Raw genomic sequence first — 27058 nt, 5'->3', positions numbered from 1 at the left:
TATACAAATGCAAGAAAAGTAATGATTTTTGTCTCCATATTTGAGTGAGAACAGTCAGGAATATTATGCAATGAAGGTGGTACTTGTGATTTATAACTACTTCTGTCATGCCCCATCTGGTGATTTACTGATGCTCAGGTGATCACGAGGTCCTCACATTTTGGCAAGTTTGCGGAGGTTTGTGCACTCCTGTAGCGTCTATTTCACTCATTTCTTTAGACTGGAGTCGTTTGTTAAGAGTGAAATCACTGTAGTGTGCTGCTGGGGTTCCATGCACGTTGTGTGCAAGTATTTTGTGTATGAAGCCGTAAACTTCAATTGAGAGTGGTTTTGCAATGTGTATCACTGAAATGTACCTGGTATACTGGTAGTGTCAAGTATCTGTTTGTCCACCCATCTCATTTGGACATATTTATTACCTGTTGTGTAGAGTTAGGTTCACTGTGAAACATGTCTTGTGTATAGTGTGTCTTCGTGAGTTTCTGAAATAGTATGGCAAAGTTGCATGTAATGAATACAAAAGAACAATGCTAGAATGTATATACCATTTGTGTACAGGTACAGTGCATGGATATTGTAATTAGAAAAATAAAGCCATTATCGTAAAGCTCCTGTGAAAGCAACGATTGTAATTTAAACAAGAATATACAAGTTTTTTTTTCTTGATCAACATGCAGTGTAATCTCATTCTTAATTAGTACGTTTGGAGCGAGTTGTTTGAATGAGGGCATGATAAATAACAGAGGTGAATGGAGTGTGTATCCAGAGTGCTAGTATATGGAGAGTGTGGATTAAATATGTTGGGAATGATGAGCCAAAAGAGTGAGGGGTGTTTACCATGATGTGGTAAATAAAAAATAGTGATGAAGATAGAAACTTAATGGGCAATTTACTCCAAATATATATGTGGGTTCAGTGAATGCAGAAGTGTTAGTGGAACACACAAATGAAATTTGAGGAAAATTCAACAATCCCTTCATCAAATTATTAATTTTTACAAGTTTAGTTGTTATTTAAAGCCATTATAATTATGCCATCATTGCTGGATAAGGTGTCTATAAAGTTATGTGATGTCACAGTAGGGTAGAAAGTGATACAAAGAAAACAGGAAGAGAAATCCGCATGTTCTCCTTTTTCGTGCATAATGAAAGAGCTAATGGCTAATCTCCATAAGGCAAGGACACATTACCATTAACATTAACAAGTTGAGGGATTGTATTCCAATTTTCACTTATAGTTGCTTTGATCGACTTCTCTTTATAAATCGTGTATTTTCTTGCATCATTCCCCTACTCGGACATTCCAGAGTGCTGTAGACTTTGTATCCTGTGATGACTGCTCATGGATTTAACCAAAACATAAAAAAAAAAGAAAAATCATGTTATTGAATGGACTATCTGATCTTCCTCAAACCTCGCTGATGTGTTCTCATATTTCTGCATTCATCAAGTCCACAAACATAAGTTTGAGGTGAATTCCCCTTCAGTGCAATGAATGTTTCACACCGAGTCAACATTCTGTGAACTTCACTCCTTAATAATTTTTGCACGGGTGTTTATGTCTCTACATGAACTTATATCCGAGTTGTAGATATCTCCTGAAAATATTTCCATGTTCTTGTTTTCATGTTAGTTCAAGAAATGTGATTGAAAAAAAAAGAAGAATCCAATCCCACTTGGCAAAATGTTTCACATTTATGTTACAGTAGGGCTTTTGTAGTACAGTTGAACCTCTATTATCCGGCCTCCCTTTATCCGGATCTCTCTATTATACGGACGCAATCTCGCAGTGATTTTTTTTTTTTTTTTTTTTTTATAATTACGGGAGGAAATGGGGATTCCCAACTCCTTGAGAACTCCTACACAAACACACATGAATTACATATTACTTCCAACATGATTAACATACATTACATCAAATTTCCTTCCATATTGCTTACCCTCAGACATTTTAACATCCCCAAACATCCCCAAATGTACCAATGAAAAGGTTGCAGTATACACATTACTACATGTGGTACTACAATGGGCTACATCAGTACATGTGTATGTATATGTACATGTATAAAGCATTGAGTCTCCCGTATCCGGCCAAATCGCTTATCCGGATGAGCCCCTGTCCCGACTTGTCCGGATACGAGAGGTTCAACTGTAACTGGTAAAGACAAAGTACAAGTGTAATTTATTCACGGGGTACTATCTGGGCCCTGTAGCATATATCATATGAAACTTATTTCAATAAATGTGCCATTACAGATTGTACATTTTAACCAATATGGAGGGTACAGCACTGCATAGGTCTACCAATGCTCGCACAGATAGTGGTTGCTCTGGAACTGCCATGGACAATTTGTGATTGGAGCCATGATTATGGCATCATATTAGGGGTATTGCTGTACAAATATGGTTGTACAATGCAAAGAAATGTAACTGTAAATCTCAGAATTCACAACTGAATGACAAGGAAACTTCTTCAAAAGAAGAGTAATGGGGATGATTTTTATCTAATTTTTTTCCTAGGTGAAAGAAACACTGGGTTTAACATGAAAATGTAGAAGTACTACATTATACTGTACATGTAATATGTTGTACATGTGTGTGCATTAGTGTGTGGTACTTATTCCATGAGTACCTGAAATAGGAAAAGGAGGCAAAATGTGTAGGCAAAATAATGTTCTTGTGTAATGGGTACCAGTAACAAATCAGTGGGAGGGTAAGCCAAGTTGGACGAGTGACAAACATAATATTGAATTTATGGTGTTTATCATCTCATATCCCCATTTGTTGGATTTCCTGGTTGTTTCCTCAGTCATGTGACCATGCTGTTTAGTCTGCACTAAAAGCGTCACTCGTTGAGCATTTGTAACTTTGGTAAACTTTTGTATTTCTCTTCTTAGATACGTTGACACACAAAAAGACTAGAACAAAGCTATGAAAGGGATGGTATAGTATTGGTTGATGTGAGGATTCACCTTTTAACTTTTTTGAATTTAGAAACCACTTAATTAAATGTTAAAGAGCATGCAATTCTAAGAGGAATTCAAAGTTTCTTTGACAAAACTTGGTTTTGAAATGGCTGAATATCCAAAAACAAAGTAAGGCAAACAATCCTAATAAAAGGTGGGTCCTACCTTTTATTAGGATTGCTTTGTTGTGGATATATCAACCATTTCAAAACCAATTTTCGTCAAATAAACTTTAGATTCCTCTAATAGAAGTACGTGCTCTTTCATATATTTCTCATATCTAAAAAAAAACAATCAATATAAAAAAACGTTGGAAACCTGGACCCCCATCTCAACCGAAACTGTATCATCAGGCATTATTACTAGAACCAAATGAACAGCAGACTTCCCAAATATGATGAATATTTCAACATTTATTCCTTCATCACTAATCAAATTCAGGCATCTTCTCAATCATTAGTTTTTGAAAAACTGTACTTATTTCCTTCTAACATTGCCACTTTTCCCCAAAAAGCATTTACACTGGCCCACCAAAAGTAGAAAAAATATGAATTAATAAATAAGAAAAAAAAAAGGAAGATATTTTGCTCAATTTCCCCTGGGTATGGATGAGGTTGCTCAATTTCCAAGAGGACTCCAATCATGCGGCGGATGTCGTTTCTCTGCATACCGGTGTCAGGATACTGATTGGCCCTGGGTCATGATGACTCGCTTGATGATTTCCCAGAACCTGATCGGTGAGATCACTGAACACTGGACTCTGGCTGGTGATAAGGAAGCGCGCTTGACAACAGGAGGATGTATCGTTTTATTTTGTGTTATTTTGATATTTTATATCTTGGAAAATTTAGGCAGTTTTATATGTGTGTGTCTGTTGCGTGTGCATGTGCGTGCCTGTGTGTTGATGATGACATTCTGTTTCGCTGTACAATTGTGTTTGTAGTTTGTTTTTTTTCTCTCACTCTTTTTAATGATCAATTTTTGATGATTGGCATGCTAGGTGTCGAAATATTAAGTTTAATTTCAATTTCTAAGAAGGAACTATTTACCTATGCAAGAAAGGTAGGCCTACCTCCTGGGTAGAACACTGTTGTTATTTGCATAAAAAAAGGTGTGATTTTTCTGTTTGTACAGCGGTATCAGATGATAATACTGTATTTGCATTGATTTGAATGTCAATAAATAAAGATTATTGAAAAAAAGTGTGTGTGTGTGTGTGTGGGTGGTGTGAGTGTATGCTGTATCAGTACATGTACCATGTCCATTGTAATATCAGTGATGTGGGGTGTGACAAAGGAGTAAGACAGTGCAACGATGAAGCAGGTGGATTTCGCAATACAATTTGATTCTCTGCAGCATGCTGTGCTGAATTTTGTCAAATTTTGTCTGGAGGCCTGACCTTTGACAGACACGAAGGGAGACTGTTTGATGTGGACTGTTTCTTTCGTTTCTTTTTTCCCTGAATTTTTGCCAGGTGTGTTTTGACATGAGTTCTGACCCTAAAGCTGGTATCTCACTGAGCGGCGAACGTTTGCGAAGGTAGCGAATTTGAGATTCGCCAACTTTTCTGACGAATGTTTGCGAAAAATCAAAGTTCGCTTCTGCCATTAGCGACAGTTAGCGACTTTTAGCGATGTTTAGCGACAATTAGCAACACTTTAGCGAATGTTTGCGAAAGTGTTTGCGAACACAGGTGGCGACTATTAGCGAATGTTAGCAAATGTTAGCGACAATTTTGCAAATGTTAGCGACAGTTTTGCAAATATTAGCAACTGTTTGCAAATCCTTTGCGACAATTTTGCGAATGTCCTTGGACCTAGAAAAGTACCAGGAGATTGTGTATAGTAAGACCCATAAAACGACATAAAACCTTCCACTGAATTCAGATCTCTTGTGACAACTGTTCAAGATGGATTTCCAGGATATGGAAATAAATTTCTGCCAAGAAGAGGCTCAAGGTCACGTGTTGCTATCCTTGAAGAGCTGCTTTGTCAGGCTGCTGCTACAGCTATTCTCTCTAAAAAAAGAAAGAGTGAAAATGTTCACTCTTGAAGAAGTGAATAACAGAAAAGAGTGAGTTTCAAGTGAAATTAGAGTGATTTTGGACTGAAAATTTTCATTTTCACTCATTTTGGAGTGACTTCAGGGATCACTCCAAGATTTTCGAGTGATCCCTGAGGTCACTCCAAAATGAGTGAAAATATATATTTTCACTCAAAATTCACTCCAATTTCACTCAAAACTCACTCTTTTCTGTAATTCACTCCTTCAGGAGCGAACATTTTCACTCTTTCTTTTTTAGAGAGTTGTGCAGCATAAGAGAAATAAAATAAAGAAAAACAAGAAAGGAAGAAGAAAAGAAAGAGAGTCAGAGAGTGCTTGTTGCAGAGGACAGACTTTAGTCAATATGAAAAGCTTTTGAAGCAATTACAATCGTGATGGAGATGTCAAGAGCTTCAAGAACTTTCTTAGAGAGGAACCTTGTCTGTTTCAGAAGCTTTTATATAGGAACCAGGTGGTTACTTGTTCGCTAGCAGTGGCGAATCATATAAAAACGTTAGCGACACCGTTTTACGACCGTTTGCGAATTCTTACGAGTGTTTTGCGAATGTTTGCGAATGTTTGGAACTGTTAGCGAAAATACAAATTCGCAAAGGTTCGCAAAGAAATTTTGAACATGTTCAAAATTTCTTTGTGACAAGAAAAACTGTTTGCGACAAGAAAAACCGTTTGCGAACTTTCTTGCGAATGTTAACGAACCTTTTGCAACCGTTTACGAACCCTGGCGAATTCCCAAATTCGCTACGTTCGCAAACGTTCGCCGCTCAGTGAGATACCCCCTTTAGAGACACCAAACTCCAAACATCAACCCTGTGAGTCAGTCTGCCATTGTTAATGTGAGAGCTGGAACAAATTCCAGCAAGTGCAGCGTGGAAGTTTCAAATTACCACTCAATACATTTATGGTCCTATGCAGAGAGTATGATATTACACATTGGTGTGATGTAATATTCTAACTTACATTTTTATGTACAAGTACATGTAGTAGGTAATGAGTATGGTTGCCTGTAGAACTACATTGTATGTAATGAATGCCATTACATCTAGTACTGTCAGTACTAGGATGCAAGTTCAGTCATAGGTATAAAAAGAGAAATGTTAAGATATAAAAAGAATTAAAGGGGAAGTTTCCCCAAATACATGTATGGATTCTGTGAAAGCAGCAATATCAGTAAAACACAACAATCAAGTTTTAGGAAAATTGGACAATCCGTTCAAAAGTAATGAGTTTTGAAAGTTTTGGCACTGCCATTGTCAACAGAAAATTAGACCACAGCAGTTTCTGACATCACTGCAAAACAACAATATACAGAAAATGAAAAGAAAATTTCACAAAATTTTACCTTTTTTTATATGAAGCATACATTCTTTTGACTTGTCACAGACATATGTAAAGCATAATAATGTTCCCCCTGCTTTCTGAAAGAGGCAAGTCAACTGCTCTTTCATTATGCTAGAAAAATGAAATTTTGCGGAATTCCTTTTATTCTTTTTTTTTATATCGTTGTTGTGCTGTGTGACATCATGAGCACCGAAACTTTAAAAAACAAATCATAACCTTCGAGCCTATTGTCCAATTTTCCTCAAAATTCACTGATGTGTGATCTACTCATATTGCTGCATTCATTCAATCGATCCAAATGTATATTTTGGGAAAGTGCCCCATATACATCACACACACACACACATGAATAAGAATAAAGCAACTACATGTACTATACCTGCATAATATTTTCATAAATGTGTAATTATTTCTCGTAAAAGGCACCTAACATAAAGCATGAACATTCATCATCATAAAATTTTATGACGATCACCATCTCTCTCTCCAGGCCTCTTGTAGAGCATGATTAATACAGCCTAGCAAAAGGTTGAAGGCAAAAAACAAAACAAAAAACATGTAAACATTATAACCCTCTTATCTATCTTTTTAAAAGGGGACAGGGTAGGAGAATCTACAGGGGAGATGGATCCATTACAATACGTGGGTACAAAAACGGCACAAGGACATTGTATTATGAATAGCAAACCCTGTCCTTCCAAACTCGGTCATTGACATAAGCAATAAATACACTACTTTCATTTTCTTCTTGTTTTTTTCCATGACCTGGAGATACCTTGACTCTTTCATGAGATTAGGATTAGAAATAGAACATTTCAACTCATTACTTAACATTAATGGAAAAATCATCTAAAGTTTTGCAATTTTATAGGTGTTTCTTGGGGCCAATGATTACATTTCAGCAAAGTTGGGAGGAGCTCAGCAGTAAGATGCACTACCTTAACTCTTTATGTGCTATGGTGGAAACCCCCTGTGTGCCACATTATTCTGCGACTATTACATAGTCATGCTATGGGAAAATGTTTCAAATCTGTGTAACTTTCATAGATATCTGTTACCCTGGACATGTAAGGAGGGAACTTTTAGAGAAAATGCCAAGCTTTGCTTTGACGTGAATTGTATAACAAATCTATGATTGAAAGACAGAAAGATATCATTCAGAGGAGTGAAGGTTCAGATGTAAATTTCTTCAATTTGTCTCCCTCTACAAATTAAATTTGATAAGATCACAACTGCTATGACATAACAGTGACAGAAACTTAGAATTTACTCGGAAATTCAGTAGGGAACACCCCTTAATAGTTAATCACCATGTTAAATGCAAGATACATTTAACAGGAATGGAATCACGAGAAACCCTTTCATTGTACAGCAGTATTTGGCAATTTATTGATTGATTTGGGTGGGTTTGTGCTTTTGAGCAGAATATAAGAAGTTGGCACGCCGTCGACCAAGTCGAGCGTGCGAACGTGGCACATCAAGAGTTAAAGTCGCTTTGATTACACACACACACACACATTGTGTGGCATTTGTTTGTGTCATACTTGATTTTTTTTTTCTTAAACATGCATTTTCACATTGAGGACTTATATCTGCAACTTAGTTGAATGATCTTTCTTTGCTGGTACCCTACTTCGAATGTGGAACACATAGTACTAGACATCATTACAATCATACCCTGATACATGACATATCTTTCTGGCACTGTAATTCAATGCTCTCATTGACCTATTTGCTGCTTAATATACTCATGTGAAGGATACAAGACAATTGGCAAGAAAATAGATCACGTACCAGTACTCTGTACTTAAATTATCCTAGTGTGCACTTTCCAAAGAAAATGAATGATAACATTTACAGGTCGGGATTTGGATTTGACAAGATGACCACTTCTATGTGTTTGGTCAACAGTAAGTGAATACTGCAGACAAGACCCTGTTCTTTCAGCACCTCCATGCATATCTGAGTAAACATTTGTACACTTAAAAAAAAAAAAAAAATCATGATTTATTTAATGTGGTTGATAGGAAAGCAGTGAATGCTTATCAGTAAGCAACAAGCGTACTGAAAGCCTTGAGTCTCCCCCGGAAGGACTAGGCAAAAGAGGATGAAGTGCCTTGCCTGGGAGCACCTGTACCCACCACAGCCACGGAACTTGAAGAACAGACCTTGGATCAACAGTCCATAGTCCTATCCAATAAACCACAAGAGCTCCACATATGATACTCATAACAAAATGAAACCACACAAACAAACAAACAAACAATCAAACAAACACATGAAGTCAGAGGTGGAATATCAGTCATACTCTCTCCCTAATCATTGAGATCTAAGCAGCTTCACCTCTGATCAACCTCACCAAAGTTTATCACTTTATTGTAGTTTTTCTTGTAAATCTCCTAATCGCATGACATCACTTATTCAGGCAATTACCCAGTACTTCCTTGTTGAACTCACTAGCATTTACTCATTAAAAAATTCTTTTGTCCGAAACACAGCTTTTCACAGATCTTCATCTTCATGATCACACAATACTTCCTTGTTGATTTCATTGGCATTTACTCACTTAGAATGTTTTTGTCTGAAACTCGGCATTGAAAATCACATGTTGGAGGTCAGGTGATATGTACCTCAGAAAAACCAAGCCAAGTTAAGTAAGAACATCACGATCAGAGTTATGCAACTTGATACACAACAGCAACCATGAATACACAGTATCCCACACTGATTCTTGACAAAAGCATGTCTGCTGTAATAACATGTCAGCTTTCATATGCAGTGGCCTTTTTAAAACCTATTTCAATCTATGAAGACATCTGAGAAAGAAAGCAAAGATAATATCTGCCGCTTGCATCAAGTCTCTTACAAGACTCGACCAGCCTTCAAGTAAAATGACTTCAGGGGGCATGGAAGATCCGAGTGCAGGTTACAGCTCTTAATAAATATACACATTTACCAGAGTCACACATGTAATAATATCCACCATTATACAATCTGTGTCATTTGCCCAGTAAGTCGTCATCTTCTCTTTGGCAGAAATTGGCGAAACCTGCCCGATTCTGCTCCACACTGGAGGCCGAGCTACGGCCATCACCCATGTCCTTGTCAAGCTCGTCTGCGTGTCTCTCCTGCTTCCTCTGCTCCGCCTCCATTAACTTCCGCAGCACGGCGCTCTCAAAGTCGCCGCCATCTTCCACCTAAGTTAGCATTCACATGTAAACAGGAAAACCACCAACCTATTTATGCTTTGTGGCATGTTACATGGTATCACAGGTGCATACTCAAGTGTGAATGTGTATGTATATTCTATAAACACATATGAGGTGGGTTTTTGTTTTTGTATTTTGCTGTGTATTGAAAGTGAAAGTACACTCCATGCTAAAGTTGACTTTGTTATGCAGAGAAAAAAGTAATACTGTAAAACATATATTTGCGGCATGAAATTTTCGCGAATTGCCACTGGCGTTCAATGCATATAGTGTAGACAACAACTTTCGCGGGCATTTTGATTTCGCGAATCTTGGTGCGCGCGAAATTCCCGAAATTAAAATGCACGCGAACATTCCTTGTTTTACAGTAAACAGAATAACAATTTCACTGAAATTTGACATATGTTAAGAATATCATAGAAACCTGAACTTTAGCATATTTCAATGTTAAAGTAAATGAATAGAGACAACTCTATAGGTAAATGAACACACACACATACCTGAAAGAATATATAGCAAAAATATATCTAGCAATTTGCTATGTGCATAGGCTATTATCCTAACAGCCACACTTTGGTGACTTTTTTGGTAACATTCACTTCAACAGGTTAAAGCTACGTTTACACCACATCCAGCACGAGTCACGGAAAGGAACTTTTGCTATGGTGCACCAAAAGGAACCATGTCTGGTTCTATTACAATATCACTTCCCCGTGGATAGTTTTGTTAAGAAATTAATCTTCTACTGTTAATTTTTTGTTGCTCCTCATTTTGACATAAGAATAACATTTTAGGTGATTTTGTACCGAATTACTTATTCTTTTTAACAGAACCAGACATGGTCCCTTTTGGCGTACCACAGCAAAAACCCATCCCGTTGCCCGTACCGTGCTCGGTGTAAACACAGCAGCATAATAAAGACAAGAGTCACAGAAATAATATGACTTAACAGTACACTGATGTATTTCCGACACAGGGCCAGAGGAACGGAGGTTGGGGGGGAACTCTTTTTACCCCGGAAGTGGCACTAGAAAAAATAGAATGAGCGTGATAAGGCCTTTGCTTTTGCGCTGAAGACAACCCCCCCCCCCTTTTTTGTTTTTTGCTTGTCCGCTGAAGAAACCCGGAAGTGGCACCAGAAATCAGAAGTTGTGCAGAAGGCCTTTTTTTTCCTTGTTAGCTATGAAGCCGGAAATGCCCCCGCCCCACTTTTGAAAACGTGGTGCCGGCCATGCAACAGTCCTAATAAACTATACTTAATGCACAATACTTCAGGGATACTGTGGGTTATCGTAAGTATGGCACAATAATCTATCTTGTTGTACTGTATAAGCTGTTAGTTTCGTGAGGGTTTTATTTTCGTAAATTTTGCAAATCTCAGTTGGATCGCGAATTTAACAAGACGCGAAAATGTCTCCATGCGCTAGGGTAATAGCGCATTTACGTTACCGTCGGCATCAGTTCGCGAAAACAACATTTCGTGAAAATGTCCATGACCTCCTCATTCGCGAAAATATCTGTACGCGAAAATAACAGCGTATACAGCAATTTACATGGAGAAAAAGAAAAAGGAAATATCTTACATGAATGAAACATTTAAAATATTGATATAGTTCCAGCAAAGAACTAGAAATGTTGCTATGGCGAATGATGCCTCCACCATAATGCATGATTCTCCCAATAGGCGTATAGTACAATGTCTTCACAATGTGTGATCCATGACATTTTCACATAACTGGCAAAATACTGAAATGACAGGTTTGTCAGAAATGTCTTGAACTGGGTTTGCCATAATTTTCTAAGAGTGCAGGTATACATATTTGGGGAATTTTTGGGAAGTTTATGCATTGAGTAATTTCAAAGGTATGAAGAAAGAGTGTGATAACGGTACAAAAAAGTTTTTTTTTTCTTTTTTTTTTGGGGGGGGGGGCATTGAAACCTGGCCTTTGACCCTTACCCTTTGACCTTTGACCTTCTGGCTGGAAATTTCCTGGAGAATCTCCATTAGGCAATGCATGTACTAAGTTTTGAAAATAATAATGCAAACATTTCATATACTAGTATATGAGGGAAATAGTAAAATTTTGAGGAGTTGACCTTGACCTTTGACCCCTGAATATTGACCCATGACCCCTAAATTCCCTAGAGAATCCCTGCCAGACAGTACATGCGTATGTACCAAGTTCCATGAAAATACATTGAACCATTTGCGAGAAAAGTGATACTGCAACATTTTCACCTAACCTTTGACCTTTTGACCTTTGACCTTATGACATAAAACTCTCTCTGGAGAATCTTTACGCAGTAGTACATGTCCACACCAAGTTTCAAGAAAATACCTTCGGGCATTACATAGATATGGGGAAATTGCAACATTTGTAGCATTTGACCTTGACCTTTTGACCTTTGACCTTTTGCCAATGTCACTAAAATCTACTCAACTAATTGTCCAATCATACATCATCCTTGGACCAAGTTTGGTGAAAGCTGCTTCATCCAGTTTTGAGTTATCACGTAAATAGATAAATTTTAGGATTTGACCTTGATCTTTGACCTTTGACCTCTGTCCGATTTCACTGAAAAACTAATCAAGTAATTGTCCCATCATACATCATCCTCCAACAAAGTTTGGTGAAATTTGCTCCATCCAGTCTTGAGTTATCGCGTAAACGGTTACAATTTCATGATTTGACCTTGACCTTTGACCTTTAGCCGATTTCACCCAAAATCTAATTAACTAATCGCCCCATCATACTTCATACTTGGACCAAGTTTGGTAAAATTCCAGTAAACATTACTCAAGTTATCGCGTAAACGAAAGCGGACGGACGTATGGACGGACGGACAACCCGAAAACATAATGCCTCCGGCACCACTTTGTGGCGGAGGCATAAAAATTATGTCATGGGGTGATGGTTGAACAAATAGATCAAGTGAATGGGGAGAAAAAAATAAGCTAAATTATAGACTGATATCAAAGACCACGAATTCCAAGAAGTTCATAACGCATTTGTGAGTGCATGGGAGTAGTTAAACTAGAAATAAGAGAAGGGTAATTTGCTAGTCAAAATTGTGGTCTTAACCCTAACTAGGCCGGGCTATTTAGGTAGTTGATAGATCTCTGCCGTCGACTGCGCGATCGCGACAAAAATTGGCACACACATTGCCTATGATGTAATCTAAAGTACCACGAAGTTAATTTTACAAACAAGGCAATCGCCAAATTGTGTCTCGCCCATTCGCGCACAAGGAATTAATATTTTTTATAACTCCCAGAAGTTAATTGACCTGCTTATGACCTTTGACCTTGTGGTGACCTTGAACACCCTAAGGGACATTTACCATCCAAGTTTGGTCACAAACGGACAAAGGGATCAAAAGTAATGAGCCGTAATCGAAACGCGCCATAAAAACTTAACATCGGGCCCTAAAAATTTATTGACCCCTTTCTGTGACCTTTGACCTTGTGATAACCTTTAACTCCCCAAGGGACATCTACTGTCCAAGTTTGGTCACAAACGGACATAGGGATCAAAAGTTATGAGCCACAACCAAAACGTGCCCTAAAAACATAACATTGGGCCCTAAAAGTTTGTTGACCCCTGTCTGTGACCTTTGACCTTGTGACGACCTTCACCTCCCCAAGGGACATCTTCCATCCAAGTTTGGTCACAAACGGACAAAGGGATCAAAAGTTATGAGCCATAAACGAAATGCGCCCTAAAAACTTAACATTGGGCCCTAAAAGTTCGTTGACCCCTGTCTGTAACCTTTGACCTTGTGGTTACCTTCAACTTCCCAAGAGACATCTACCATCACCCAAGTTTGATTGCCATTGTAGCAACATGTGCTGAGTTACGTGTGATAAGAGAGTCTTGCAAGTAAACTTTAACGTATGACCTCAAATGACCTTTGACCTTATCATGTGACCTCTTACGGCACCATAACATGAAGGTACCCCCAGTGCATCCATCACCCAAGTTTGATTGCCATTGTAGCAACATGTGTCGAGTTACATGTGATAAGAGAGTCTTGCAAGTAAACTTTAACGTATGACTTCAAATGACCTTTGACCTTATCCGGTGACCTCCAACGGCACCATAACATGAAGGTACCCCCAGTGCATCTATGACCCAAGTTAGGTTGTAATCCAAGCAACTTTATGTGAAGTTATTTGTCAAAAGAGAGTCTTGCAGGTAAACTTTAACGTAGAAAAGAGAGTCTTGCACATACTCTTTAATATATGACCTCAAATGACCTTTGACATCATCACATGACCTCTGACAACACCATAACATGAAGATACCCCTAGTGCTTCTATCACCCAAGTGTGGCTGCCATTGCTGTAACAGTTGCCAAGTTATGCATCATAAGAGAGTCTTGCAGGTAAACTTTAACATTTGTGACGGACGACGGACGACGGACGGACGACGGACGGACGACGGACGGACGCCATTTGGATCCCTTAGTCTCGCCTTCACCTCCGGTGGGCGAGACAAAAATTATCATTTATGCTTAATTATGCTAATTTATGCATAATGATGCATGAAAACAGACTATTTGGTATAAATCACAAAATAAAGCTCAAAACAGGCACATTTTTTGTGTAAATATTCTTTTTAGTGTCCTTAGCAAATGTTGTAAATAAATTGCGATATCAGAAAAAATTCTAAAGTATTTTATTGTTTTTTGAATCTCTTATGTATTTCTTTGCTTTTTCGACTTTATGTTTTTCATTGTTTTTTCGATGAAATTTGTCCGCGACATCGCTCCGAACAAGAAAATATGTTATTCATTGATTTTAATCACTAAAACACCAAAATAATCATGCTTTTATGAAATTTGCCTGTAAGCACAGTTTGCATTGAAATTGTACACGAATTCACGTTTTTGAGCAATTTTTGGTCTGACATGCATGTATATATTTATGCGTAACTTTGGAACCGCGCGTCAGAGCGTCGCAAATTTAGTGTCAAAAGATGCGGGAGACTCGAAAGAAAAAAGTCATGAAACGTCGCGGTGATAGCTTTTTGCGATTGCGATACATCGCGCGGAACGTTGAGGGGGTGGCCTCGAAGGCCCTCCCCTCCGGCCTAGTTAGGGTTAAACAATTTCCTTGTCTAAATCATGTTGCATAGGTGTCAAATGATACCTCTGTGCTTGTGAAATATGATGAAGGTACAGCAATATCTTTCTGGAAGGTTTCCAAAGTCATTTAAAGGGGCCCTGAAATCCAAATGCATGTTGATTTGTGTTGATTTATGATACCCTCAAAATCACTTTTGCGGTGAAATGAATATCTAGAAACATTCCATATATTTTTAACAATTTTTTCTTCTCTTTTTCTTCAGATTACTTGGGAACGCCAACAAAAAATCCTTCCAAACCAATATTTCTCAAATGACCTCATCTGTCAATCATTGCTAAAGTACTGAAATGTTTAACAAAAGACACTGGAATGCACCTTCCCCTCAACTCAGCATAACTTGCATGTTTCTGTGATAATAATGTGACTAACAAAAGACATGGCAAGGGAACATGCAAGTTCTGCTGAGTCGAAAGGAAGGTGCATCCCAATGTCTTTTGTTAAACATTTCAGTACTTAAAAATGATTGACAGATGAGGTCATCTGAGGAATATTGGTTTGGAAGGATTTTTTGTGGGCATTCCCAAGAAATCTGAAGAAAAAGAGAAGAAAAAATTGTTAAAAATATATGGAATGTTTCTAGATATTCGTTTCACTGCAAAAGTGATGTTGAGGGTATCATAAATCAACACAAATCAACATACATTTGGATTTCAGGGCCCCTTTAAATGCTTTTCATTAGCATAAATGCTCAAGTTAACCATACTTTCAATGCAAGACATGCACATTTTAAGCCAGAGGTTTCAAATGTACCTACCTGAACACTGGGCTTTGAAACAGGTGGTCGTGTTGTTTCTGGCTTTCCTGATAACCATGTCAGCACTAGGGGATTGTGTTGAAGACCAACTTCGTTTGACACTGCAAGCTCCTGACACATAAGAGGAAACACACCTGATTATATAAATGATAATGATGATAATAATAATAATAATAACAATAATAATGATAATAATAATAATGATGATGATAATAATAATAATAATAATAATAACAATAATAATGATAATAATAATAATGATGATGATAATAATAATAATAATAATAATAATAATAATAATAATAAATAATAATAATAAAGATGATGATGATAATAATAATAATGATAATAATAATAATAATAATAATAAGTGTTTACTTCTATAGCACAATAAACCATCAAAATACTTACACTGACATATTTCTCTTCCACCACTTACACTTGAAAATAAAAACAAAGAGACACTTTCACCATTCAATGCTCATGCATATGAAAAACCTCCTATTCCAAGTTTGACACACTTGTCACGCAAATGTATGATATAATCAATATATTGTCTCCTAGACGTTCATAAATTTAAAAATTGGAACAATTTATCCTACAGAAGTTCAGTGTAGAATTGGTCAGCTCTGTAGTCACTTGCTATTCTCCTTCTTCTCAATTGTGGTGTCAAGTCATAGCCAGAGACTCGCGGGTCTAGTGCTCACTCGAGTTCTTCTTCTTCTTCTTCTGATTAAGTCTGCCTCCTCCAATAGGCTGAAGATTCTTGCAGACTGTGCTATTTACATTACAATATAGACTAATAGATGAAGTGCAGTTCGTATAATGCCTGTGAAGAGTTCAGCTATGCAGACATAATAAGCCGGCACGGATCGTTCTGGTTTGGTTCTTTACTCACATTATTTACTACAGCTGAGAACTGAGAGAAGAGAAATGATATAATTCAAACTTACAGCAGTTACATGAAAGAAACAAATATCTAAACTCACCGCTGCATGAACTGTTGAAAATTCCACTATCGCACTTCCATTGCGTTTAGAGGATATGATTAGGTTAGTCACCTTGCCATACTATTTGAATAAAAGAGGAAAATGAAATAGAAATATCATGCTATCCCTAGGATGGGTACATCATCACTTCATATGATCTTGTATTATTATTTGTAGGTCTTTAAGTCACAGCAACCATCCTGTTTGTTTGAAAGTGCATCATTTTGTTTTTATGTTCACAGAGCTGCCACTTGGATGGAAATGGCTGACTACCCCCATTTTCATGAAATAAATGAACAAATATGACGAGGACTCACAATTTAATTTGAAAAATGATGTCTTTGAATGCATTACTGTATACTTCATTTACATATGGTCATGAATATGTGCATATGCAAACTAATGTATTCGTGGGTACATTCAAAGAAATCCATATGGAAGAAAAGGTTCTGGAGAGAGATCACACACATGTCATTCAAGATATAAAGTTTAAGTTAGTGTTTCATATCCTCCTAGATTTTTGGTGATGACGCAGCATTATATTTTTGTTTAGGTGTTACCGAAGTGACAAGTGTGCTATTAATTACCCCCACCATCTTCTACTTGAGATTGTAACAGTATAATGCACTCACAATATGAAATTGTGTTTTTCATGATTACTGTATTTTCTTAAGATTTTTTTTTTCATCATGAAAAAGTATCAAAAATAAATGAACTACATACAACAAAAACAAAAATACTCATGACCTTGGTACCCCCCCCCCCCCCCCACACACACACATACAAAAGACTCTCAAGGCCAATATCATTATTTCTATTGCTGAAATATCAGAATCTACAACAACATTCTTCATGGCAAAAAATACTACTGGTATCTAAACTCACGTGATTATTCACAGGATGCTGCTTTTCTTTTTGTATACTGACCCTTCCTACATATTATGATCTATGTTCTTCCTTTCATTCCTTAGACCTTGCAAGAGCTCAAGTAACCTTGGTGATAGCTAATTCTCCATTTAAATCACATCTCAATATCAGAATGTAATTGATTAACTTTATAAGGGGAACCATGTCTTTGCTTATGTGTTTCTGTTCAGTGGGTTTGAATGTTACTGTAAAACCAGAAATTTTCATGTGCATGAAATTTTCTTGAATTTTCCAAGGAGCAAAGATTCATGATATTAAAATGCACATGAAAGTTCTTGTCTAAGCAATGCATTAAATGCCAGTGGCTATTCGCAACAATTTCATGCCGCGAAAGAGGCCGTTGGCTCCAATTTGTGAAATTTCATGAAGCAAATATTTCTGGTTTTACAGTTATAGGAACACATTGGCCCGAATTCACAAAGGTTTAAACCATGGACAATTTGTATGGAGCGCCAAGTGTCACATGGCCTATTTCGTTACGAAATCAGTCATTTTGTTGAAGGAATGATCATTTCGTAACAAAATGACCAAAATGACAACATTTTGTCAACGAAATGACCATTTCATTAACGAAATGAACATTTCATCAACGAAATGGTCATTTCGTCGACGAAATGACTGATTTCGTAAAGAAATAGGCCATGTAACCCATACAAATTGTCCATGGTTTAAACCATGGTTTCAATTGTACCACCTTCATGAATTCGGGCCATTCAGTGCAAATACAGGACTCACCTTATCGAAAGCCCTCTTCAAAAATTCATAGGAGTATCCACCATTCTGGGCATCTTCCTTCTTGCTCTTCCACTTAACTTTCAACTTCGGAGACTCTTCTGTGGTAAAAACAAGTGATTGGGATACAGCAAATTCACCTTTTGGATTTTATCAAGAAGGTGTACTAATGGATCCACAGGCAAAGATGTTTCTGCCTCTGAATGTTTGGAACTATTAGCTTTTTCTCACATCTTCTTCTGTCATTTTGAATTACCAGTCCCCCATTGGAGTTCTTTTTATATCATCATCAACTGTTGCTGAGTAAAGCAAGCCTCTGTCTAGCAATGGACTACATTTGGGCATCTATAAACAAACATTACAGACAAAGCTTCATTATGATTAATGTACAAGATAATGAATATTACTTTGGACCTTCCCTATTAAACATCATTTATGATGATAACACACACTTTCAAGCTAGAGAACTTCAATTACAAGGACTGTAAAAGTGAAAACTTTCAAGGTGTTGAAATTTTTACACATTTCGCGCAACCAGAACTAGCTCGAAAATAAAAGCACGCAAATATTTTTGCTTGTCATGTGTTCCCGTAGTTTATGTCTTGATTACGCGGAATTAAAAACACGCAAAACTCTTCTCAACCGGTCAAGCACGAAAAATTAGTTGGGTGACAATACCCACTTTTACAGTATATGACTATTTTTACCCCCATTTTAATGGTCCATTGAATCGCTCATAAATTTGGAAATAGCATTCTTCTTTGCAAAACACTACTATTAGACTGCAGATTGTGAGTAAAAACAAAACAGGACACTACATCTCCTTTTTCACTTTCATCATGTTCACGTTCAATTAAGGAATTGCACAAAATTACTACTCCTGTATGCGATCTTCTGTTATTCCAATACGGCAATGAAGATAACGATAGTGATGAATACTATGGTTTTAATCATTATTATAAGTATCTATCATTCTATTGTTTCACCATGGCAATGATGAACAATGATTATCACAAATACTCAGCACTATGACTAATTCATTACCTAGTGGTCTAATTACTTATGAGACTTTCAAATCCCCATATATACATGTACACGTGCAGAACTTAATCTTTTACAAAATTAAATTCCACGAGTTTTCCATGTAAATTTTAGAAATCCACGACCCTTTTTCAGACAGTAACTTCAAAATAACCTATGTGGGCAGTGTTGAATCAATTGAAATTGCTATTGGATAAATAATGTTCATGTAAAATGTCGATGTGCATACCACATGAACACTGTATGTGGCAGACGAGTTGGTGTGATTCTTTTTGATGAAATGTTTTCCTCAGAAGGAAATAACACTGCATAAAAGAAGATCACTAAAAGGCAAAAAATATAAAAATCTATAAATTTCCATGACTTTTCCATGATATATTTTTGATCATGCATTTTTCATAGCTATTCCAGGTCTGGAAAAACATTTTCAAAATTGTTTAATTCCATGACGTTTCCACGCTTACCATGACCGCAGGAACCCTGCTATTGCCAATTTCTCATTCATTGAGTTGAATCATCATTGCCACAATTATCCCAAAAATGTTTTCTTTTCCAATCATCAATGCAATAATCACACATCAATAGCAGCAGAATTGTAATCATTACAATCATCATAGTACACACCTTCACTTGCTGCTGAAGCCTGCAGCAACTCAGTTTTTAGAAGTTCCTGCTCCTTCTTTAATGTCCTTGAGCCTTCTTCTCTCAGCCTCAGAATCTTTCAGGAATGCGATCAAAAGATTTCAACCATCTGAAATTCTTAATCATTCTAGCATATAAATTTTTAATTGGCCTGACATTTCTTTATCAAAAGAAGGCATAGGTAGTATAAAAAAAATATTTTCAAGGGAGGAACAGAATTATACAGTCTAAAGTGTACCCAATAAGGCCCATCCTTTCCAATTCAAAATAGTAAAAAACAAAACAAAACAAAACACTTCTTTAAGTCAATTATATGGTTTTGACATATTCATGTAGATATGAACATATAACCTCGATTTACTGGTTTGGGAGAAACGTGAGGACATCTGATACACAGACAGTCAGGAATGTCAAGAAACTTTTACCTAGTTTTTGTGTTCAACCTGTTGAGGACGGACTGATTTTGCTATAACACGCGTTTCCTACAGACACCTGCCCAAGTATTCTCAGGACTCATCTTTAACAGTTCAAAGTAAAAATTTCTGCAAATTTTGCCTTTTGATATTTTGAAAAATTTCACAAATGTAATATCTCTTTCAAAATACATATTCTCTCAGGTTAAAGAATGAAAAGCAAAAAACAGACTACATGTGCACATATATATTTGCCATACATTGCTCCAAGAGGAAATCTAGAAAGCAAAAAGACACATCAACATTATATTTTCATACCTCTCTCTCAAGCTGGCATGCAGCATCAATGGTGTTTCCTTGCTCTTGCCGAAACGATGCTTCCCTTGACTCTAGGTCTGGGTTATATGAAATGAAAGGTGGTATGTGTGTAACATGGCTTCACAGATATCGATTGAATGTGCAGCATTGGGGTTTATATCAAATGTGACTGCCCAGCTCAAAACCCACAGACAGTCGCAGATTAGGATTCTCTAATGGACCAAACTATGTCATTTGGGCTGACTGACTCAAATTTTTAAAGTTTATCTTACCTGGAATAGTAATCTTTTCTCTACCTACTGTCAAAACATGGCAGCTTAAAACAAAGTCAAATTTGATATATTAACTTTTTTTTTTTTCTGGACCAGATTTTTTTCATTGGTACTTTTGTACAGCACACCTGAGTGACTCTAATCTTTAAATCCTCTTTTCTCCTTTTCCTACGAAGCTACATGTACACCTCCTAACTGTCTCTTCTTTCAATCACTTTTTGAATGGGCTAGGATGGTCCAGTTCAACAAGTGCCATATCCTTTTGAACCTTAGAGCTTACTCTTTCATACTATTATGAGCTTACTCTTTCATACTATAACAAGTGGGAATTCATTTTGGCCTACTTGTGGGTTTTGAGCTTAGTGGTCACACACGCATTACAAATTATTCATAAACGTAACAGGTATGACAGTTTCCATATAGAAGTTTTAATCAAGAAGAAAGCTACAGATGGAATTAAATTCATGACGTTCACGGGAAAAACAAGACAGACATATATATGCAAAATGGGTGGCACTTATCTGACCTGATAATTGTTATCTATATGCCAAAACAAATAGCCATTATTGTTTCTGGCACTCCCCATTTACATTCTTGTAACTGCACATGGATATTCTTTGACACAGCAATTACCCTCTGTTGAAAATTACAGCTTCTTGAAAACACTGCATGAAATATGTTTTCAACACCTTTCTCATTTTTAAGATACTCCACAATAAGACAGTAGCACAATAAGAAAACTTGCATACTCACCTCTTATGTAATAAAAAGATCCTAAAAACCAGTGTCAAAATTTATGCATTGCATAAAAAGTACTGCTTAGTCATCTTTTCATAAAAATTTGGTGACACAATTGACAGTATGGCATGTTGTTTCTGTGTGTGAAAAACTGGGTGAGAACTGGAAATGTGCTCTTTCACATATAATCAGTGAGGGAAATATGCAATGATCTTAACTCTACTGTCTAGCTTGAATCTTGATGCTGTTACAAAAGAAAACATACCCTTCATCATTATCTTAATTACTTACCTTCTTTTATCTTCTTCCTCTTACTCTCAAGCGCTCTATTCCTCAGTTCAGCTGCTTTTCTTGCCTTCAGAACCTTGTCATATGCTGCCTGAAAATATAAAAATAAGAGATATCTTCTTGTTTTGTTGTTTTTTAAATCTCCTACCAAAAGAGATGATCGGAAGTAGTAGGATGCATGTTCACATGCAGAAGGGCAAACAGCACCAGTCACCTGTGTAGGGTCATATCCTTCTGGTTATCATTGACTTAATTTTTTGCGTTCCCTGAAAACTGAAAAAAAAAACCCAAACCAAACATATCATTACTCATTTAGTGTTGTGCTATCTTTAGGTAAAGTAAAGATCATTGAGACCTGCAAATGAGGATTACTGAACACCTCCTACCAGTACCTTCAATATGATGATTTGTATATCTGTATCCATCTATCAAATACAGTGGTTAAATTGCGACATTCACACATAAAAATACTGTATATAACAGTCATAATGCAGTTTATATACATTATATTTTTTCTGTTGTTTCTGTTACACAACACAGAAGATGAGGTGGATAATAATGTGGTGACAGGAATGATAAGACTATAAAAAATGATAGCAGGAGCTCCAGTCTCTGTCTGCCACATTTCCAACAACTTTCTATGAACTAAAGTGATGAGAGGACATACTTACAATTAAAATGAAATTAAGGTAATACACTGGACAGCAAAAGAAAGTACCCACTTCTGTCAAAGGCCGCACACAAAAATTCACGTGCTACAATGCCCCTTACTAATCACATGCACATAAGCAAGTGAATGTCTTCATAACAAAGAACTTGACATGCACAGCATCTTGGTCACTGAATCAAAAGTCCCACACAAAAGCATTTTCCCCCACACAAAAGCATTTTCCACAACGCAAAAATGGCCACTGAATGGACAACATTTTTAAACAACCAACATTGATCCAAGCTCTGCAGGAGGAATGGACAGAACTTCCCCAGGACTACACCAGACAGCTTGTCCAGAGCATGCGTCAGAGATGCCTGGAATGTGTCCAGGCACGGGGAGGACATACACATTATTGAAAATTGATGTTTGTGACTGCTTTTTTCGTCCTGTGACACTGATTTTTGCGTAAAACTTGTTAGGCTCATTCTGTTACATTTTGTGACTTTTGATTCAGTGATCAAGATGCTGTGCATGTCATTTTTTTTCTTCTTTGTAATAAAGATAATCACTTGCTATTGGGTATGTGATTACTAGTGGATATTGCAGCATACCTGTGTACAAAATGTTTTTATTTCTAGGGGGTGAATTTTTGTGTGCGGCCTTTGACAGAAGTAGGTACTTTCTTTTGCTGTCCAGTGTAGTTGATCACAATCATTATCACTCTCACTGTCATCAGGAATGTGACTGTAATCATTTGTATCATTGCACTTGTAATTGTTATTGTCTTCATCATCACTATTATCATCCTGTCGCAGTCTTATTCTGAAATGAGACGATTACTCACCTTGGCTTCAGGGTCTGTGAGAATCTCAAGAGCTTTGGCAAGTTTCTCCCATTCTACAGCTAATGAGGAAAGAAGAGAGGAATATTGTATATTAGACATTCACTGACATGACAACATGAGAGTTCCATTCATTCAAGAGACAAAAAAAAAAGAGGCAAAACAATATTTGTAAATTTTGGCTTCATCATTTTCATCTCTATCGAAAACAATTACAAAAGACATACAGTAAGATGTCTACAGGATGTTTCCACAATTTTGAATATACATTGCATGACTGAAAATAATTGTTAAGGGGGATTGTGATGCAGGCTATTCCTTTACAAACAAATGTGTGAGTGATTGCATCTATGACTAATGAAATGACACAATCCTGGAAAAAGAGCAGGTGTAGTAGCATAGTTACCTGATGAACAGATTTAAAACACACAAAAACATACTCTGTAAATCACTTTTATCCATAGGTAGATACACTTTACCAGTACCTGTAAAATTATAATTACAGTGCATCTCGCTCAAAATTAGGATGTGATTATGAGTACTACACCAACTCACTGTTGACAATCTCAATATTAAAAGGTCTTTGAACTTTCTCACAAGTACAGTATATGTTGCACAACAAGCACTAACAGAGCAGATCTTCCAAACTCTCTGACTTTGCCAATGAGAAAACATATAATACATACTGTAAAACATGATATATTCGTGGCATGATATTTTCGTGAATTGGAGCCGACGACCCTTTTTCGCAGCATGAAATTTTCACGAGTTACCTCTAACATTTGTGTAGACAAGAACTTTCATGTGCATTCGCGAATCTTGCTCTCGCGAAATTAAAATGCACACGAACATTCCTAATTTTACAGTACACTTCCTCAGTGTGTGGAAAATAACAACGAATGAATAAGACATGTCTTCCCTTATGGTAAATCTGTCTCTTCACCAAAGATAAATCGGTCTTTTCACTGAGAGGATTATGTGATCAAGATTCCAAGTATATCAACTAGAAATTAGTCAAATCTAATCTGCAATCTCATGACTGAGAGTCAGAACCATTAGCTAACGCTTACCTGCTTGAGGGTTATCAGGATTTTTATCAGGATGACATTTGAGTGCCTTCTTCCTGTATGCTTTCTTTATCTGTTTGAAAGCAAAATAAGGTGACAAAAGCAAAATATAACATTGTGCATATCAGCAAATAGGCCCTATCAATATTTAAATCAAAACAATTAGGTCTTGACTAATGGCCTAAAAATGTACTATTGTATAGGTTTACTCAAGATATACGATGAATTCAAAATATATTGATGAATTAAATCAAAGAAAAAATATTTTGATTTCTCCTTGCCCCATCAGGATATTCATCATTAATATGGCTGAATATCGATCAACTGCTAAAAACAATGTGATTTCGGAAGGTGAAGAAGCTGCGTAAAAGAAAATGTCTTCAGAATGAGCCTTTTTTTTTAAACATATGGAAATTGCGAGAATTAATTTCCAGATTGTCATTATGGTTATGAATGTATTGAACAAGTTCACATAAACCATGGCATGTGAAAACCGAATTTCCTTAATGAACAATAAATCAAATCAAATCACAGGTTCTACATCAGAATCTTGTAACTGTAGTTGTGAGCGCCGAGGTTCAATTCATAGATCTACTATTATTATAATGAATTAGAGTACTGGAAGTTATATTAGATCTACATACTTTAATAGACATCACAGACTGTTTGTTGATTTAATGATGTCAGGAGAAAATATAAAAGTTTAGATAGGCCTATCCCATCCCACCTACTAGTCATCATTATTTATTTTTTATCATCAAATAAAACTTAAAATGTCCCTTAACTTAGTTCTACTTTATATACATGATCGACTAAAATGTACATTATATTACTGTAGATAATTTAGGAGGTCTAACGTTAGATACTTTTGGTTTTGTTAAATAGAAGTAGATCTAGAACACGAGCCAACCAGAGGCAGAACCAATAATGGCAATATGCACCAGGGGCAGGGTTCTACTTCTAAGTTCTAGATAGACCATACTGTGGTAAATTTGTAGTTGTACATCCCATTTAGTTTACCAGTATATTAACTAGAGCTAGATCTACACGTGTATTCAAATAGTAATAAGACTTTACCACTCCTACCACGTGCACGTGTAAATTCAAATTACCAGGGGTGGTATTCTGAGGTCGTGATTAAGTCTGTAATTAACTTCGTGATTAAGTCGTGAAGTTAATAGGCCCTGAATAATCATGGGCAAAATCGGTATTCTGAGGACGTAATTAAGGTATGATTAAGTCCCCTGTAATTATCTTAGGTCCCTCCCATCTTGGGTTAATTGTTATTCCATCCAATCAGACGCGTTGTTAAAGGCCAAAATGATGATTACACGCGCAAATATGTCCTAAATGCGCGCTCCTGCACGCCCCCTGTAATTACACCAAGAGCTCCGTGCGTACACTCCGGTATTTGATTACAACCACTCACCTACGCACGCGAAGATCTCAACCTCTTTGCTCACATAAAATGACAAAATTCCTCGAAGATCGGCTATATTTCTTTTTTTCTCTGAATTCTACGGATACCATGATAACAAGATTCAACCGCTCATCGGTTACCGAAGACGGTAAGCATCGTTGTGGTAGAGAAAACACAATGTAATGTGTGATATCGGAGTAGTTAATGACACTCTTTGGTATCATTAAGTTTTCCATTAACTTTCATACTTAATTACACCCTCAGAATACCGATTCGTAATTAACTCTGTGATTAAGTCCTCTCAGAGGTGCACGCGCATTGACACGCGCAAACGCGTAGGTCCTTCCCGCCAAAACGCTTGTTGCTATGATGGTAGTTAATATACCCCTAACTGCGACCAGCCCCAACACGCAGTGCCACAGTGTGTAACTGTGTATACGGAGCGTCCCGGGGTTAATATACCCCCTACTTAATCACGCTCTCAGAATACTAATTCGGTAATTAAGTGCTAATCAGACACTTAATTAGCTCTCAGAATACGGCCCAGGCAGTTGATGATGGAGAATTTAGAATAAATGCATGAGGACTGTCATAACAAGCACACAGAACTCAATATATGGGACTATTATGTTGACGATTTGGCTACAATTGTTAGCGAATTTATTCGAAACCATGACAAGAATGTGTATTTACATATCAGTATGATACTTGCCGCTTGTTCAGTAGCATCTGGTAGAAGGTCGAGCAGTTCATACAGATCAAGATTAGAAACGTTTATCTCAGCAGACGTCATTTTGCAGCAATTTAGCGATATGCAGACCGCGCCGCGTACACGAACAACACTCGGCAAATAATAATAGTCTCAGTTCAAGGCGGAAAAAAATGTTGACACAAGGTACTCGGTGTAGAGAGAATGTATAGGTCCTTGGTGTATAAGTTGACGATTGAGGCTGATATCGTGGCTGCCCCAATGGAGAAAACGCAGTACAATGTATCTGCATTTTTCACAAACTGAGATATCAATCATTTTTACGTTTCAACTCAAAATGATAAACTTTTGAATCTAGCTTCATTATATGCAATAGCCTATCCAAGTGTCTATTTTCTGGCATTTCACTCTTTTCTTTTACTTTCAATTTTTACCTGCACACTGTACACCCAGCACTTGACAAGCACAAGGTACGATAATACGCCAGAGGCGGACTGTACCAGACTGGAAGAAGAAGAAGAAGAAGAAGA

At 36.9% G+C, this 27058-nt stretch overlaps 1 protein-coding gene across 1 annotated transcript; it reads right to left on the bottom strand.

Moving 5' to 3' along the window:
* Window positions 1–9353: 9353 nt before the first annotated feature.
* Window positions 9354–26659, bottom strand: LOC139723203 (dnaJ homolog subfamily C member 17-like). Its single transcript, XM_071634461.1, has 10 exons — window positions 26532–26659; window positions 24403–24472; window positions 23336–23394; window positions 21843–21930; window positions 20542–20618; window positions 19793–19886; window positions 18131–18228; window positions 16469–16549; window positions 15480–15590; window positions 9354–9564 (listed from the first exon to the last, which is right to left on the bottom strand). The coding sequence occupies exons 1-10, from the start codon at window positions 26610–26612 to the stop codon at window positions 9367–9369; spliced, it is 957 nt and encodes a 318-aa protein (XP_071490562.1). The 5' UTR covers window positions 26613–26659; the 3' UTR covers window positions 9354–9366.
* Window positions 26660–27058: the final 399 nt, after the last annotated feature.

Source organism: Diadema antillarum, unplaced genomic scaffold, assembly GCF_040938485.1.
Source record: "Diadema antillarum isolate AM-2024a unplaced genomic scaffold, OU_Dant_1.0 scf00000183, whole genome shotgun sequence".
In the NCBI taxonomy this organism is placed as follows: Eukaryota; Metazoa; Echinodermata; class Echinoidea; order Diadematoida; family Diadematidae; genus Diadema; species Diadema antillarum.
This window is presented reverse-complemented; position numbering and strand designations above follow the sequence as displayed.

Excerpts from the sequence above, each read along its gene's own strand:
- LOC139723203 (XM_071634461.1), bottom strand. The coding sequence starts at position 26,612 with ATGACGTCTGCTGAGATAAACGTTTCTAATCTTGATCTGTATGAACTG. Across the intron at positions 23,395-24,402 it reads TCCTGATAACCCTCAAGCAG|CTGTAGAATGGGAGAAACTT; the intron begins GTAAGCGTTAGC and ends TTTCCTCATTAG. Across the intron at positions 9,565-15,479 it reads TTTCAAAGCCCAGTGTTCAG|GTGGAAGATGGCGGCGACTT; the intron begins GTAGGTACATTT and ends ATGCTAACTTAG.